The sequence below is a fragment of the Dermacentor silvarum genome, chromosome 1 (assembly GCF_013339745.2).
Source record: "Dermacentor silvarum isolate Dsil-2018 chromosome 1, BIME_Dsil_1.4, whole genome shotgun sequence".
In the NCBI taxonomy this organism is placed as follows: domain Eukaryota; kingdom Metazoa; phylum Arthropoda; class Arachnida; order Ixodida; family Ixodidae; genus Dermacentor; species Dermacentor silvarum.
This window is the reverse complement of record NC_051154.1, coordinates 94,562,729-94,581,042: the sequence shown is the minus strand read 5'-3', so window position 1 is coordinate 94,581,042 and position 18,314 is coordinate 94,562,729. Positions and strand designations below refer to the sequence as shown.

Below are 18,314 nucleotides of genomic sequence, written 5' to 3'. Positions count from 1 at the left end.
CATTCGTGCACAGTCGGCTGCTCAGCGCCACAACCACCTTGTCATACTTAGCGCTAGGTATTGTCCGCTTACACCAATATTTGCCGGTGCTGCTTTGATTGGTGGTACAGCAGAAGTTTGTTTCACTGGTTAAAGAAAAATAATTCATTCCAAGTGCACAAAAATTGACAGGTTCGGATTGCAATAGCACAGCAGCAGTGCTTCATTAACGAGACCCAAAACATCCACAACCTGTTTACTTGGAGAGATGCACTCAGCAGCAAGATAAGTCGTACTTTGCATGCTATGTGAAGGTAATTTGCGGTGACTGAAATCGGAATACGCTGTCACACCAGCAGTTCCACGTATTGTTCATTGCGGCATTGCAGCAGGGGCTTCACATCTGATAGGGTCTTCAGAAATATATCCGAGCTTTTCTTCCATGTCCTGGTGCAAAATTTCCCTAGATACCCATCTTCAGGTTAACCTCTCTGCGTTTTGCATCTCATTTATCTCTCGTCCTAGATTTGGACCAATTGCCCCCCCCCCCCCTCAACAAGGCATAAAATATCCCAAGATGTAGGAAAATTTCCCTGTGGTTGGCCGCTCCATCTAGTATGGACCATATGCACAGCACTGCATACTTAGAACATGAAGGTGGAAAGGGTGCAAACCTTGCTCTTACAGCAGTTTGCAATGCTATCACGCTCTATTCCCAGCATCAGATTACACATGAATAAAAAATGGTCAAGACCCAAACATCTTTCCACAGCGTCTTCGAAAAACTGCAGGTTTACACACACCAATTTGACATGGGTTGCTCCTTTTACAAAAGTGTTTTTAAAGCTTTATTTCCAAATTCTTTCAAGAGAACGCAGGTAATACGCTAAAGAGCTTCACTAGTGCACTTGCTGATATGCACATTTATTAACTCTGAGGTTTAAACAAGCAAATAAAGCACGACAAAAGTATGACATTCTTATTGACAAAATTTCTTTTAGCAGCATAAAGTGAAATTCATTTTTGGTGCCCCAATTAGAAAAGCAAGGTGCACATAGCATCACTTGCACTGAAACAAATTAATTGGCTCATCCTACTGTCGACAGGGCTTCCATTGCCCACCACGCAGAGCTAGCACCAGGTGCAGTACAGAGCCGCCCATGACCTTGTAGTCTGTCGCTGTCTTGTCGTCATTCCTAGAGAGGAGAAAGAATTGCATAATTCAGAACCACTGAGCCCAGGCAGATATACAGAACATAATATCATAAGCCTATGTTTATGTCCACTGCAGGATGAAGGCCTATCTCTGCGATCTCCAATTAGCCCCGTCTTGCGCAAGCTGATTCCAACTTGCACTTGCAAATTTCCCAACTTCATCACCCCACCTAGTTTTCTGCCGTCCTCGACTGTGCTTCCCTTCTCTTGGTATCCATTCTGCAACTCTAATGGTCCACCGGTTATCCATCCTACGCATTACATGGCCTGCCCAGCTCCATTTTTTTCTATCAATGTCAATTAGAATATTTGCTATCCCCGTTTGTTCTCAGATCTGCACCGCTCTCTTCCCGGGAAGTCTTCTAACGTTAGGCCTAACCTTTTTCGTTCCATGGCTCTCTGTGCGGTTCCTCATATGGCTCCACAATATGCTAGCGAAATCGTTTGACATTTATATTCTGAAGCTAAAGCTGGACTATGAGGTTATAGACTGAGAATACTATGGACTATGACAATACCACAGTCTTGGTCTCCCAAATAATTTTGAACACTAGTAAGCACCAAACCAGGGAGCTTACGGTAATTGGTTGGTGTTACATCCTAAAGCAAGAGTCATGGAGCAAACTTTCTTTGGACACACTGAGGGGCGCTGCGAGCCGTCAAGGGGAGCGGACGTGCTTTACGTCGGCTCTGCGTAACTGATGTCCTACTGCCAGACCATCAAGCTGCACTGCCCAAACCCATTTGGATTGTGTCCAGCAAGTTACCAGGGACCCATAGATATCATTTTCAACCAGGTGGGCCCATTTTGGCGATTTTACGGGCCTTTATCGACCACACCGGCGCCGCTGCTAAGGCCTAGCGACGACGCTGGGCCGCGGACGCAGCACTAGGCGCAGCTGCCATGACCCGGAAAGCATGCAAGTAGTGGAGCTACAGCCTGCGAAGAAGCCAGTATTCGATGAAGCCACCAAATATGTTATCCGGAAGAAGTTAGAAGAACGAGAGCAAGTGGCCGAGACGCGCGCTAGCTCTAAAGAGCAGGAAGCGTTGTGCGGTGGCGACGCTATGGACGGCCACGTCACCACATCGACACCAGGCAAAACGCTTCAACCAAAGTGTTAGAAACCGAAGGTGGTGCCCAAATTCGGTACGGAAGACGCTGTTGCCGTCGTAAAACCCAGGGGAACACTCAATTTGTCAAATTTCAAGGGTAGCAATCAAATCGGAGAAGCTATTTATGCTGCTGCCGGGGTCCCGAGCTCGTCACAGGCACTCACTATTTGGCCGGCGTGGGATCAGAACATAATTATCGTTGGAATTCGGGATGCACAGTTCATTCGGCACGTCCTTGCTGTCGAGTCTGCAGATTGGCGGCCGATTGCAAGCGGTGCAAGTCTACCTCAAGATGACGGACAACACGTGCCGTGGAGTAATTCAAGTGGATCCGAAGGGGATATTACTGAAGCTATTTACTCGCCAGATGCTTCCATGGTGGGTGTGCGGAAGTTAGGACAGTCGAACGCGGCAGCGATTACGTTCGAGGGCCGCAAGGTGCCGTTCAACGTATTCTACTGGGGAGAGGCTGTGCCGGTGCACCTCTATCGGAAGACAACACCAGCTTGTACCTTATGTGGAACAGTGGGACATAGGGTGGATGTGTGCCCTAATCCACAGGATGATTGCTGCCGAGCCTGCGGATAGGGCGCCCCAGAGGAGGGGCACGAGTGCCAGCCCTGATGTCTAGTCTGCGGAGGACCCATCTCACGGGCTCCACGGACTGCACCTGGAAATACAGGAGAGGTGCGGGAGCCGGGCGGAAGCCTGGCAGAGGGAAATCCAGCAACAAGCGTCAGGCCAGAGGGGCCCGGAAGGATTCGGGGGCCTGGAAAGCAAGCTCAGAAGCAGGTTGCGGCTCCATCGCCGCTACCAGAAACGAGGGCTGCAAGGGGGCCTCCCGGCAGGGACCTCAGGGAAGCAGTCGTCCAGCTGACAATAATAAAATTGGAGGAGCCGGAGCTGGAGCCGGGTCAGCGAAAAACCACGGGCAGCAAGGTGAGCTGGGCAGAGGTTGCCGCTTCCTTGGCTGCCACGTTGGCTGCTGAGAAACTTGAGAAAATAGTAGATTAAGGCAGGAACTGGCAAAGTATAAAACTCAGAAGCTTAGTGCATCGGCAGGGGGTGCAGACGTGCCAGAAACGCCTGCGGAATCTGCAATGGAGAAGGATGCTTCCGTCCCTCCTACTCAGCAGGCAGAGGCCCCTGCCACTGAGGTTGCGGAAAAGCGGGAAGAGGAAAACAGTAACGTAGTGGCGAGGGAGACCGATAAAAAGGCTGCTGTCACACAGGAAGAAGCCAGGATTGAGGCTGATGTGGAGCGGTGTTTGCAGAGGGAGCTTCCGCGTTTGGAGGCTCGCATAGCGCAAAATATACAGGCCAGCCTCGAGAGAACCCTACAAACTATTATTGAGAGACGCGTTCAAGCAGCTATAGAGAGGGGCAGTCATAGCGCGGTAGAGCGGGTCCTACAGGGAATCTTGGAGCCCCATCTGATTAAGCTACAGGCCTTTGAAATCAGAATTGATCGTAAACTTCAGGAGCTTGCGGATTGCACGCGGTCAAAGGTTCCTAAACTTACTGGCCGGATGGGTAACAGGCAGCTTGGAGCTGACAATTTGCCCGGCACCGGAGTGGAAACACCAGGTGCGGCGTCCTTGAGTATTCAACATGGCCCGCCCTCCTAAGTTGCAGATTTTGCAGTGGAACTGCAGGGGGTTTAAGAGGAAGAGGGAATCGCTACAGCAACACATTGAATCGTTGGAAAAATTACCAGATATCATTGCACTGCAGGACGTAAATACAGAAGCCAAACTGAGACCATACAGCACACATCAAACCAACTCATCCACTTGCATTCTGGTGCATAAGGATTGCACGGCTGTCACAATTGAACTGGAGTTAACCACTGAGGTAGAGCGAACTTTTATTCAGCTCCTACCGAACGTACGTACTAGCAGAAGTGTGTATGTATTGAACATATATAGTCGACCGAAAAGCAGGGTTGCGTCTTTTGATGAGATTTTCCAAAAGGCAGCGCAATTGGCAAAATCAGCCCCTCTTATCATAGTGGAGGATTTTAACGCGTATAGCTTTTTGTGGGGTTATAGTAAGGAGGATATTAAGGGCAGGAAACTTGCTGCGGCCATCTCAGACGTAGCTTTGACGATTCTTACGGACCCGCAGCATCCGACGAGGATTGGCAACAGTGTCTCTAGAGAGACGTGCCCAGATCTCTCTTTGATTAAAGGAGCGAGAAATTATGAAATGGCATAACACACAGGAGACCTTGGGGAGTGACCACTGCATTCTCAAGATCTGCCTGGACTACAATAAGCATCGCAAACCGAGAGGGCAGGCCAGGATCACGGACTGGTTGTTGTTCCGAAAGGCGGAAGATCCTACGCTTACCGCGCCCATTGAAGAGTATAAGGAGTGGGCCGAGTCATTGCTGGGAGTCAGGGATCGCTTTACGCGTATGCTCCAGACCTCAGAAGTTCCAGCTATCAACAACCACCTGCTACATATATGGGAGGCGAGAAGAGGTCTAACGCGGCGGTGGAAGAGGCAAAAGTATAACTGCAAGCTCAAGATCGCAGAATTAACGTCGCAAGCGGAAGAGTATGCATGGACCTTGGCCAAGAATAATTGGTTGGCCAAATGTGACTCCTTGAAAGGCAGCCTCGGCACCAAGGTGGCGTGGCATCTTCTTAGATGTTTGATAGAGCCCACCAAGTCGCGCGGGGAGCAGCAACGTAACCTGAAGAGCCCTGCACGGTTTCTCAGGCACAGACGAGCAGCTGGTTGCAGCCCTCACCAGCAAATATATCTACGATAAAAGACAACGTGCCAGTGCGGGAGTATGAAGGTATGCAGAATCCGGACCTGGATCGGGAGTTCGAGGTCGAGGAAATACAGGCAGCGCTTATGGCCATGAGGCGGAGCACGGCACCAGGCAACAACAATGTGACGGTGGGATTGCTTGCCAATCTTAATCGGCAGACGCTCGAAAATCTCACGCAATACATCAACGAGTGCTGGAGAAGTGGAAAGCTCCCCAGGGCGTGGAAGACGGCTGATGTAAGCTTCATTCCCAAGCCTGGAAAGGAGGTGAGCATCAATAACCTGAGGCCAATCTCGCTTACATCGTGTGCAGGGAAGCTTATGGAGAAGGCGGTGCAACTGCGCCTTGTGGGTTCTTGGTGTCTCACAGGAGACCAACCACCGCGGGTTCGAGCTTAGCGAGCCACAGGGCCGCGTCAGCCGTCGCCTCCAGCACTGCTCGCGAGCTCAGAGGCCGCAAGGGGCTACCGAGCGACGCACGCAAAAACACAGTAAAGCCCCGAGTTGACGGAAACCGTTTACTGAAACCGTCGGCACCAGCACTGCACAAACACCCGCACGGAGGGGAGCCAAAGGGGTCCCGCACCAGGGCGAAAATACAATAACAGGCGCCTATAGCACGTCGCGGCGAGAGCACAGGCTCAAGCTGGGACACGCCGCTAGGCAAAGTCCTGGCGGCTATGCTACTTGCTCTGGCGATAACCAATGGGTCAACTCGCGAGAGCACGGGCAATATCCTTCGGCTTAGGCTTTCGGCAAGTGTGGCTCGGCGGGGTACGACCTTGCGCGAGCACTAATGGCACCGCTCGTCAGCTTAGCGTCGGGAAAGGATCAGCACAAAGTATGCGCTCCCCGCACGGGCAAAGGCACCGTGCGCGAGCTCCAGTCCTAGTCACAAAGGTGTCGGCGGACGAGAGGAAAGCATGAACGTACCGTGCGCTGGTCCCGGAGAGAAGTTCGAGGCACGCTCCGCCGCTAGCTGCCGAAAAACGCGCGGCCGCGTGACGTCAGCACCCCGCTCTCACCGCCAACCGCGGCGTGCGCAGCGCCACCGCAAGAACCGGTTAGGCGGTGCGGGCGGGGAATAAGGCGAGTGGAGAACGATGGCGAGGGATGGCAGAGCAGGTGAAGCCCGCGCAATCATGCCGGCGCAACCCTCAATCCCCACAGCCTATTGGCGTATCTAGAAGACCAAGACCTCCTGCCTCACATGATGTTCGGGTTTCGGGCACACTTGTCAACCCAGGACGTATTACTACAGTTGAAGATGGAAGTGATCGATCCCCCGCGCAAGCACAACAGTAGGGCCATACTGGCGCTGGATCTTAAGGGGACTTTCGACAACGTGAAACACTCCAAGATTCTGGAAAATCTACAGGGTACTCATTGCGGAAAGCGTACCTTTTATTACATCAAGGACTTCTTGCAAGATAGGCAAGCCCACATCAAGATTGGTGACACGAGGTCCGAGCCGATACTCATGGGCACCAGGGGTACGCCTCAGGGAGCAGTCCTTTCTTCACTGCTCTTCAACGTTGCCCTCATGCACCTGCCGGAAAAACTGAATGCCGTAAAGGGAATTCGTCACGCCCTTTATGCGGACGATATAACCATATGGACAACGGAGGGCAGCTTGGGACAGATGGAGGGAGTCCTCCAGGAGGCTGCCACCACAGTTGAAAACTATGCAGCAGAATGCAGACTGTGCTGTTCCCCGGAGAAGTCGGAGCTCCTCGTCTTGCGCCGGAAGGGGGATACTGCACCGCTGGAAATCTCGGTCCACGACACACCTATTCCCGAGGTGGAGACACTACGTATTTTGGGGCTGCTCATTGACAACAAGGGCGTGAACGCAGCTGCAATAACCAAGCTCCGAACGGTGTGCGAGCAAGTCATCTGTATATCTCGGATCACAACCAAGAAGAGGGGTATGCAAGAAAAGGACACCCTTAGGCCAATGCAGGCGTTTATCCTCTGCCGAATAGTGTACGTGGCCCCGTACCTTCAGATAAGGAAGAGCGATCTAAACCACATGGACGTTATCATTCGAACGGCTGATAAAAAGGCCCTCGGTCTGCCCATGAAAACATCCACGGAGCGTTTGCTACAACTTGGAATACACAATACAGCTGATCAATTGATTAGCGCCCATCTTACAAGCGAGGTAATGCGATTGGCCACAACCAAGACGGGCCGCAGGGTCTTGGAGGATTTGAACATCTGCTTTCCGCAAAAAGTGGCTGGACGACAAGATATTCCTCGGGAGTGGCGGAACAAATTCCTCACGCTTCCGCTTCCTAAAAACATGCACCCGGAGCATCATCAGGCCAGAAGAGTGGCAAGGAGCAAGATAATGAACAAGTGCTATTCCAGAACAGAAGGAGCCTTCTTCATGGACGCTGCGGGCCCTGTAAAGGGGATATCGACAATATCAGTGGTGCACCAAATGCAGGTTGTAGACTGGCTTTCAGTTCGTGACGGGGAAACCTTGGCTGTGGAGGAAGTGGCGATAGCCCTAGCCGCGACACACACAGCGTCAGAATACATAACAGATTCGCAGGCGGTTTATAGAAACTATATGCGTGGTAGAATCATGCCGCTGGCATGCAAAATTCTTAGTCAAGCTGAGACTTGCACTGCATCGAAGCAGCTGATATGGGTACCAGGTCACGAGGGGGTTGAGGGATACGAGCGTGCGCATGCTTCAGCCCGAGCTTTTCTTCCCCTTTGCTGACTGTCTCCCCCCCTCTCCGTTAACATACTCAGAGATACTACAGCATCTGCGCCTTGAGAGGCAGACACTGCCAGGGCCCACTAGGGGTCTTAATAAATCGGAAGAGTCGCACCTCCGTCGGAAGAGTCGCACCTCTGTCGGCTACAAACTATGTCATTTAGGAATCCATCTAGGCTTCACACCATAGAGCCCGAGTCTTTTTCGACGCAGTGCAAATTTTGTGGCCAAAAGGCAGACTTATACCATATGGTATGGGCTTGTCAGAAAAATAGCAGTATTGCCATAATAAATCAGCCAACGTGGGAGGACTGGGAGGCGGCCCTGTCTAGCTCAGACCTCGAGGAGCAACGAGCCCTCATCGAAAGAGCACGGGCAGCGGCTTTTGCCAACGGTGTCCCGGACTAGGGACCTGACCATATCTTCCTGTAACCCAAGCTTTACTTTCTTATTTGCAATAAAAGTTTTTATCATCATCATCATTTAGACACACTATGCATGGTACCAATTTGACAAAAAATTAAATTCTCGCTAAAGTTGAAGGCAGGACAGAATGAGGCCACCAATGCACATAGATGAATGAAAATTCTTCGGGTCACAGCAAATGCCTTAGTGAGCTCCAGTCATGCTTGAAAAGTCCCAATGGAGGTCAGTCAGTTATCCATGGTGCTATACAATGAGTTTGACTTGTACGTAGCTACGGTGTCCCAAAAGTGCACAACAGGCTACGGAGTCACTGCAGTGGAAGTCTCCAGAACAATAATTCGTGACTTCACATTCTTTAATATGACCTAAATATAAGAAGGCACCATCACACTTAACTCAAACATGCTTTGAGTGCCTTTTTGCTTCTACTGCAGGGGTGCTGGAGATTTCTAGTTAGGGTGCCTTGAATGCACTTGACTAATGTGTCTTTCTTCCAAAGAATTCGATGTTTGCACCTTAGAGCCCAGGTTCCTTAAAGTTAAAAGTACTACAGATGTGTCTTCATGGTTCGGGTTCAGTCTGATAGTGGCTGAGACTGCAGCTCACCCCACTGGAATGTGACAACCATGTCAAGAAATCAAACCTGTGAACTTGTAGGCATCACTATAGAACAAAAAAGACTTCTCTCAAACATCCTTCAATCTATCCAGAACAGTGCTGCTTGATTCCTCCCATCGACTATTCGTACAACTCTAGCATCAAAAGCTGAGCTTAATCTTCCTACACTTGCCTCCCAACACAAATTAGCTCATTTTGTTTACAAGATACCTTTTAATTGTAATTGCCATCGTCAATGCATAATTAGAGTAAAAAAGGCAGAATTAAACCCAGATGTACTCGTTAAAACTGCAAGCGCCTATAACCAGAAGAGGAAGGGTGGCGTTACTCAAAAAAAAAAAAAAAAAATGTGGGCTGATCCTGACGGTAGTGCTGTCTAAACAACAAACTAGTACCTGGTCAGTGGTGGACCAGCCATTTGATCTCTTGACGCAAGCAAAAAACTGATTTGGCACAGCGATAAGCACATTTTGGCAGTGTCGAATGTACATCTATACATCACATGGCCTGAAATAGTCCAACAAATATAGCAGAGCCAGCTTTATGTGTATCAATGCAGCCTTCCAAATAACATTTACCACACTAGTTTCATTCATTTTCAATAGAATACTTTTCTTTGAGCACATATCGCAGTATCCAGCCGCCTCTAGCATTTTGACCTGCAACAGGAATTCATGCACTCACCCTGCTTCAAGTGAACGAAAGAAAGAAAAATATCGTGGAACAAGGTGGGTATGGCCACATGTTTGTTTGATGGGCAACAACAAGACCCAAAGGTTTATTTGCTTTTAACATGCAAAGTCTCTCCTGCATAACTGTATTTAGTCATGTGAAAGCTGTTTAAATTACAACCATGTTACCTGCTCTTTCGATTGTGTTGCGTTGAAAGGAAGGTCTCCACTATTAGCAAATCATTATCCAGCGATTCTTAACTGTCTTGTATTTCCCACTCTTTTCGACCCTCCTCCTCCTAGCCAGCGGTCAGAAGGCATACTACAAGGCATTTCTAAAAGTGGCACCGTCAATAACTATGCTAAACAATGTGTGACCAAACTTTATCCGAAGCTTTTTGATCTAACAGCCTGCTTGAGCGAGCTCCGCGCCACAGTAGTACAAATACAGATCTTCATTACAAACAACAGCACTGCACAGTAGCAGAACATTGTAAAAACAACAAAAGAGCAAGAACAGCAAATGGGGGACCAATGGCATTGGCTATATCCATAGGGTTTCTCACAATATTACCTAGAGGGAAATCTGGTGCCAACGTCTATAGGAGAGTTCCCTACAGGCGCTGAGCACTCATGTTAGTGACAGTATTATGGGTGTGTGCGGCTTGTGTTGGCTGGTGTTGAGCGGGGCTTCGCCTAAAACATGGATATGGCTGCACAGATAATTCATTCTTCAAATTGGCATGAAAGATTTTCATTCATCTGTATTACATCTTTCAATGAAGTTTACTCACCTGTAGTGCATAAACAAGGAAAAATAGCAAAGAACAGATGACACTCTTGCAAAGATAGCACAGACCGTGTCGTCTGTCCTCCAACTTTAGTGGCCTGTCAATAGTTTCATGTAATTTTACATATAAATACAAGTTCTCATGACTGAATAAAACATGTTTTTGTGTAATAAAGTTAAAACAGCTCTTTATGTACTGTTCTAGAAGGAAATGAAACGGTGCTAGCCAGGTGTGTCTTTAAGGTGTCCTGAATGATGCCAACCTGAAGCCCACCATATCTCAGCATTCCACGATACTCAAAAGCACGAGATTTCCCTGTCTGTAATATAGTGAGAAACCATGGCTATACCCCTAGCTGTGGCCGCTTGGTTCACCTCTATAATGATGATAGCGTGCTTTAGGTTTCAGTTCCACTAGCGCTTCAGCTCTTATTTCTTTGGCACAGGCTCGGCGCAATTTTTAACTAAAATGCCATTCTCGAGCAGGATGCTGCAATCGACCACTCTTGGTCAAGTTGATGAAATTGGCAGTTTTTCCACCACTGCATGGTACACTAATGCACCCAAGAAGACCTTGTCTTTCCTCGGTGTCAACTGCTGTTGACACCTTTTAGTTTAGGACAACGCCTCCATTTTTGCTGCACATGAAGAGAAACTGGAATGACCTCCCTGCCATAATGATCATTGCTATCTCATGTTTCAAGACTACATTTTATGAAAACCATCTATCCAGTATTGTCACCTAACTCGTATGCTGTTTCCATGCCAACCTCTCAAGTAATATCTTTATACGAGCCCTATTAAAACAATAATAACAATAATTTAAAGAATTATAATGTCACAGCTACTCTGCCACAATGGCAAATGGGCCTCATGCTCAGCACCAGGTCACTGTAGCCATGTGCTACTGCATGGGTGTACGAGTGAAATTGAAGCACAAAACTATCCAAGGATATGTATGATGCAGAATTCCCAACTAAAACCAAGCACACCATTTTAAAGGGACACTGAAGAGAAACAGGAAGTTCAGCTGGAATAAAAGAGGGACCTTCAGGAATGCATGCAGTTTTTGTTGGGTGCAAAAATATGAGTTAGTAGTGGAGAAATTCGCAAACAAAGACCAAATATCTCTTCCTCATTTTCTCACCCCCAGATTCAGCGCTGAATCAGTGTCGTCACGGATTTCATTGCTCTCAGCGAATCGGAAGGCGCCATGATACGTCACCACTTGCGTAAATGGCCGAGGCGCTCGCTCCATCATAGGATACATTGTCGCTGCGTTTGCGTTCGCTGCGACTTTTGCTAAGGTGTTCTCTGTGGCCGCGATGGATACCGTAGCTGACGCTGAACCTTGCAACGAAGAGCTCGCCAGGGAAGCAGGACTGCATTTGAGCGACTTCAGAGAAATGGAGCACGAAATGATCCTCCGTGCTCGTGCCGTAGGTGTTTCCGCGTACGATGGCGGTGAGCAGCTGGCTGCGCTGACGAAAAGCGAAGCCTCGTTTTCGTCGCCGGAAGACGAGGCGGCCGGTCCGCCAGGCGACGATGTTCCCGACAGAACAAGCCCGTAGGAAGTTGCGCGCGTACTCGGTATGGTTTTTTCGTCTTTTTTTAATGACATTCAGCACTCACCGAGCCGCCAGTTTGCTGCTGCAGGGGCATCAGTAGGGCATTTGATGAAGGCGACATTGATGAAACAGCTGCTCGAGAATGGAATGGCCACTGGGGCACGCCAAGATACTTTCCGAAAGCAGGATTATATACATAATCCGAGGGCGAGAAATGCAGAGAGCACACCATCGGTTTCTCTGGCTTTTTTGCCGTTTTATTATCGGCAGAGCACTGAGTGATTGTGAACGCCGAGGCTCATCGCGCGGGACCGCATGAAAGCACACAGTCGGGTCAACACTGCCGCTGCCCCTGCGCAAGTGCCTTGCGCCATTGATACGGCCCTGAACACTACACACATGAGGCATTTTCTGGCTGTTTCCCGCGAAGTCAACGTTTTTCGAGCGACGCAACCTAACACTGTAGAGTGGAACAGGCGCGCGCGCTGATCCATGGAGCAAAAACGAAACTACTAAAGTATCATGACCGCATGTAGTGCCACGCCATTTTTTCTTATTACTTAATTTTGCACTAAACTTGTACGTCCTCGCTTGAAATGGCTTAAAAAGTTGGCAAATGTTGTTTATGTACATTTAAGGTGTATTTCATTTTGAGTTTTATTAACAGCGATAAATCGCTCTCGACCAATCGCGACCGGCCTGCGTTTGTAATCTCCGACGGCACGAACGTGTAGTGCGGGAAATTCGAAGGGGCGTCAGCACGTATCCTTCAGTTTTTCGCTATTTTCTCGCTTATTAAACATCTGTTCGCCGTAAGAATGGTATGACTGTGATCGTGATAGGATAATCTACCATTAAAGTTTAACTTCCGGTTTCTCTTTAGTGTCCCTTTAAGTTATGCTGAATTCCCCCCGTACTAAAAAAACTTGCTTTTCATCAAAGTTGTCAGCATCTATATAGAGCAGATAAGAGGGGGGAAAAGTTAATATATTTGGGTGCTGCAGTATCACCTGTGAAACATCTTGCTTGTATGCGAAGTTGCTCCTTCAGGAAGGAGACATAGGCTACTTGGATTTTGTGTACACAGTTATCACACGATTGTCACCATATTATCTGCGCACTGTGTCTATTTGCAATGCCCTAACATGGCAAGGGGCCCTTTCAGGAATACAAGAAGAGTTGGCAGCAGAAGAAACTAAGGTAGCACAAATTTGTCTTCTTGTAAACAAGGGCCCAAGAACTACCACATAACCATGCTCTACTCACAAATGTCCAGCACTAAGACTTGCAAGGAACCACACGCAAGGTGCCAGCATGACTGAAACTGACATATGTGCCAACAAAAGCCATCTTAAGAGGCAGCTTGTCATGCCAGACAACATATAGATGTCCGAGCTAGTGTTTCGAGCACTTAAGCAAGTGTGCAGCAAAGCAGACAAATGGATATTCTACATGGCTGCTCAATTTGAAAGCATGAGCAGTGGAATCCACAAAGACAAAGGAGCCACATAATGTTCAGTCTGGCATGTTAAACACTGAAGCCACCATTGTATGACTTTGCCTTGGAGTGCGGTGATCAAGCACTTTGGCAGCAGTGCAGACGCCTGTAGATGGTGGTAACGTTGGGCAAAAGTTGCCTAACTGTTCTCGACAATGTCTTCAGAAGAATTTCATCCGTGGAATATGAAGGCCAGGGCAAGGAGACAAGCGGTAGGGAGCAACATCAGTGAGTAAGAATATGCAGAGAATAGCAGTGCAGAGAATATGCAGAGAATAGCAACAGATTCAACATCAAGACCAGCAGCTCGGGAGCCACAAGAGCAGCAGGCAAGGTTGGAGCCAAGGAGGTTCAAAGAAATATTCTGGAGTGGCGATGCTGCTTTGAAAGTGAAGCCAGGCCGCCGCCATCTTACTCGGGGCACGAAGAGATATCAGGGAATAGTGGAATATAGGAAACGCCTTCGTTCCTGCCTCCTTCACATTTCAGATGGCTAATTTCGCTGTAAAGATCCTATTAAATATATATGCTTTTGTTTCACTGGTTTTAGGAGGAAACCTGAATGACGTGGCACATTTTTTTAGAGTTCTGAGGCATTTTATTGGCGCAAGGGCATCTAAGGCCAAAGAGCGCCAGGACATGAGTCTTTGTTTAGCAAAATTGTGAGTTTTAAACCATGATTTAAAATAGAGGCTGTATAGAGGCCTACGCATAAGTTAGATCTAGATATATTAGTGCATCGATTCTATTTTAACAGCGAAGCTGTTTAAGCGGGGCGTAATGTGTCAACCGCGAACAGAAAATGTGGGCCGATCCTGGCGGTAGTGCAGAAAGGGTCCAAGCACAATGGAACAGACCCATGTGAACTACCGAAGCTGATCCTGGCTAAGTCTAGCTAAGCATGGTTGGGACTACTTAAGCATAGTCAGTCATTGATAGCCAATCAATAACTAATGTATAATCAATCAATAATCAATCAATTCAGGAAAATGCTGGGGATGACTTCGTAGTGCTTAGCCTAGCCCAAATACGTGGCCATGCAATAGCCAATCAATAGCTAATAGATAATCTATCAATAATCCATAAATTCCAGAAAATGCTGGGGACGACTTGGTAGTGCTTAGCCTAGACCAAATACGTGGCCAATACTTTGCGATAGCCGATGAATAATCGATCAATAATTAATAAATTCCGTAAAATGCTGGGGAAGACTTGGTAGTAGTGCTTGGCCTAGCCCAAATACATGGCCTCCTTCGATAGTCAATCAATAGCTAATCGACAAATAATCAATAAATAATCAACTAATTCCAGAAAATGCTGGGGATGACTTGGTAGTGCTTAACCTAGCCAAAAAGCCAGGACTAGCTGTGCCCATCGGTTCCGCTGTCTCTTTAGCATTTCACCTGCAGTGCAAGCTACGTTTTTTTTTTTTTAAAGAGTTCTTGATATCAACACACAGCCACATGTAATATAGCTAGAAACAACGACGTTTTATTTTACAATTACCCTAGTTTTTACATTCGCACAACAAAAGCATTTAAGGTGTACGCGGACTGCAGAATGCGCGGCACTCTTTCAGAGCTGAAGTCTGGGCAAGCGCTGGCTTCAGCCCCGGCTGGTAAACAATAGCGGGCGCCGCCCGCCACTCCAGAATTTTTTAAAACCATCTTGGTTGGAGCATTTTTGCAACTTCAGCATAAAAACATAGGCAAAATGCTAGAGATCATTATCAGACAAATGTGCAAGGTAAAGGTGGGATGAAAGAACGCAAACGCTATTGCTTGAAATCGCTCTGCGGTGTCAAGTGATTGCATTTGCAATGGGTAAAAGCTCGAAAGTTGGGCGAGAAAATGGGTGGCACTCCCCAATTAGCTCGACAAATAACCCCGCCCCTCAGAAGCAACACTTACATCTGTTTGCCGCTGTAAATCAGCCGTTGCTGCGCCGGTGGGATGCCTTCCTTCTCTTCAACCCTCTCCTTGATCCGCTCAACCTTAAATATTCAAGCACATCAACACTGGTAAGCGCTGGTACGCAAATATTGGCAGTATATCAACATTGGCGATGGGCTTACATACCTTATCGTTGGGTTCAATGTCAATTTCTATCTGTAAACAAACATAAGCATGGGCAACGTTAAAAAAACAAAAAGGGCTCAATTTCAGTAATTAAGTAAACGACCCAGCAAACAACGTCCAAGCAAATTTGAAGTTTACCTCCTTGCCGGTGAGCGTCTGACGTACCAGGTGACATGCAAGAAGCAAAACAGATACGTCATCAACCAACGCTACAACAAAAGCTGGCTTAAGAAAACAAGTAGAGAAAATTAACATAAACTGCATTGTGATTGACACCAATCATATTCCGGCAGGCGGTGACAGTCGTATGCGCGACTGTGTTTATGCTACGTTTGCCTTCAATAATAACACACAATTTTTTTTCGACTCACCTTAACTTTGATAAGCATAATGATTTCCGACAGCGGTGGCAAAACTGTTGACAAAATTACTCCCACCGAGCGCAGTGCACAAGGCTGAACACGCAACAGGGAGGATAAGGGCTAGAGCAGCTAGAGCGGGGGCTAGCTGTGAGCAACGAGCATTGGCCGGCAGCGCCGGCTGTGAACAGACAGCGACGCCAGCACAACTAGCGGTGACTGATGCGGCTATCCAAAAAAACAACAGCAGAGGACCTCAAGTAAATTGCTTTCTAAATTTCTACTTCCTGCCCCAATAATATTTAACTCGCTGCTAAGATAACTTAGCCTTCCTAGCACAAACTTGTTCGTCGTCATTTGTCCAGATATCGTGTTTAATAAGTTCGCGAGAGGGAGCCACGGGCACACGAGTAAGAAAACCGGTTTTGCGCAGGTGCCGCTGCAGCCCGAAGACGAGATACCTGCGCGGCAAAGTGTGAAATAAGTTTGACATCGACAAAGCGAAGTTTGCGGAATCGGCGAAGTGGAGATACACTCGCGCGGAATATTCTTGGGCTCTCTTTGTGGAGACGTAGAGGCGTTGTGAGAGGTCTTCGAAAAAAGTTGAACCTGTGTTGAGCGATCTTTGCGCTGTGGCAGTGGTGATCGTATGCGTTACCGAACCGATGCTGGGATTTCCTACGTCGCCCGTTGCGTTAGTGTACTTGGGTTAGCGCCTTCAAACCGGCGCCCGGTGGAAAGCGATTGACACATTCCAGCGCAGCTCTGTTTGATTGCTGTGAAAAACTTCGCAAGGTAAGTTATTCAACCGCATTTGACCCTGCTTAGACTGCACAATCCTTTGGTACCTGTAGGCGGACGCAGTCAGAAAAAAAAGAGACCGGGGCGCCCGTTCTTTTTTTTTTTTTCTTTCTGCGTACCTGCGAGATCGTGTGACACCACTGCAGGTGTCTAAAGAAGTCGCCTTGCTGCGAAAAATTGTTGGTTTGCATATCGAGAGTGCCTGTCATAACTTGTGTGGAGGTTTGCTGCATGACCAAACAGTTTAAATTTTGCGGTTTCGGCTGTGTGACGGGGCCGAAGCTCGCCTAGACGTTTACGCTATTCACATAATTCCTTTCTCTCATCTTCAGTCAACGAAGTCCCTCAAGGACAACGAAGTTAATAAACGTAGAAAAAGCAACATGCGGGTGTTGCTTTGTGAAGTCGCTGGGTTTTTCTAAAATGTATCATTCAGAATACCTTTCTAGGAACTTTGTCATTGTATGTATTTTTTTATTTATTATACTTATTATTATTATTATTATTATTATTATTATTATTATTATTATTATTATTATTATTATTTTATTTTATTTTTTATTTTTTTTACAGTATGGTAGCGTTGTTTTTGCATTCAACATATTCTCGCGCCTCAGGTTCGTGCTGCTGTTTATGCACCCTTTGACTTCGGTGGAGACTCCGAAACAATCGCTGCAGCGTACTGCCAGCGACCGTGGACCGTGCTGTAAGCGCCGGCCTCCATGTTGAGCATGTTTAGCTAGAGCAGACGGGTTTCGAGATAGCCCCGTCTTCGCGCTGTTCTACTTAAGTATGTTCCGGCACATACTAGCCCAGCTTCAAGCATTTCTCCACGTTGAGCCATCAACCTGAAATCGCGCACGTGTTGTGCGCAAGAGTGAAGGCGAGAGAACGAATTGTTGGACGTTGGATCGCGATTGGGATGTTATTGTGCGCGGAATAGGCGGAATGTCGTGAGGAGCCTTTTTCGGCTCTTCGAATCGCGCGCTGTCGCTGTCGGATGCGCGCAGGTGAATGTCGTCCGCGACGGGACGCAGGTAGCACGGAGGAGGATCCGTCGGCTGGAACATGATTCAGGCGGTATCAAGGTCTTGCAGCGAACTGGCGCGGCGGATGCCACGGGCGTGACTCGCCGGCAATCCTTGCGGGATTCGCTTGCTTGGAACAGCTGAACCATGTGCACTCTCCAAGCGTGGCGGCGCTCTGTCGTTGGCCTTTTTGCGAGCGAAACACAGCGTTCGGCTTCGGAGGGCTGTGCCTCTTGTATTGTGGCGATGTCACCTGGTAAGAGCCAATGGACGAACAAGGAAATATGTGGCGTGAACCAACTGCAGTTTTCGCGTTTTCGCCGCAAATATGCGACGCGCACGTTAGTGAACTCGAAGCTTCGGGGGTTGCTGCGCCGAATGTGCCCTGTTTGCTATGCTCTCGAACGGTCGTCAGTGTACCGTTCTGCCTGGTACGTACCATTGCTGTGACTATTAATTTAATCGATTAAGATCGATGATTGTGGGATTCACATAATTAGGCACTTGGTTACCTCGCGCGAGGGCGTGTTGTAATAGTAACGTTTGCTCACGTGTTCCAAGCTCCTTCGCTTCTCGAAACAGACATGTCAACACGTTTTACGCTTGATGAGTGAGCTTGCAATACCAAATGTAAAATATTTGGAACAGCAAA

General features: G+C 48.0%; 2 protein-coding genes across 2 annotated transcripts in view; one reads left to right on the top strand and one right to left on the bottom strand.

Annotated features, from left to right (window-relative positions):
- Nucleotides 1–796: 796 nt before the first annotated feature.
- On the bottom strand, nt 797–16,024 carry LOC119432796 (NEDD8). Its single transcript, XM_037699955.2, has 5 exons — nt 15,846–16,024; nt 15,613–15,630; nt 15,475–15,504; nt 15,307–15,389; nt 797–1,175 (listed from the first exon to the last, which is right to left on the bottom strand). The coding sequence occupies exons 1-5, from the start codon at nt 15,861–15,863 to the stop codon at nt 1,073–1,075; spliced, it is 252 nt and encodes an 83-aa protein (XP_037555883.1). The 5' UTR covers nt 15,864–16,024; the 3' UTR covers nt 797–1,072.
- Nucleotides 16,025–16,306: 282 nt separating this feature from the next.
- Nucleotides 16,307–18,314, top strand: part of LOC119432740 (CD109 antigen-like) — a 215,768-nt gene continuing 213,760 nt past the window's right edge. The window contains exon 1 of the mRNA XM_037699906.2: nt 16,307–16,628. The gene's annotated coding sequence lies outside the window, so the exon portion shown is untranslated. The remainder of the gene's footprint in view (nt 16,629–18,314) is intronic.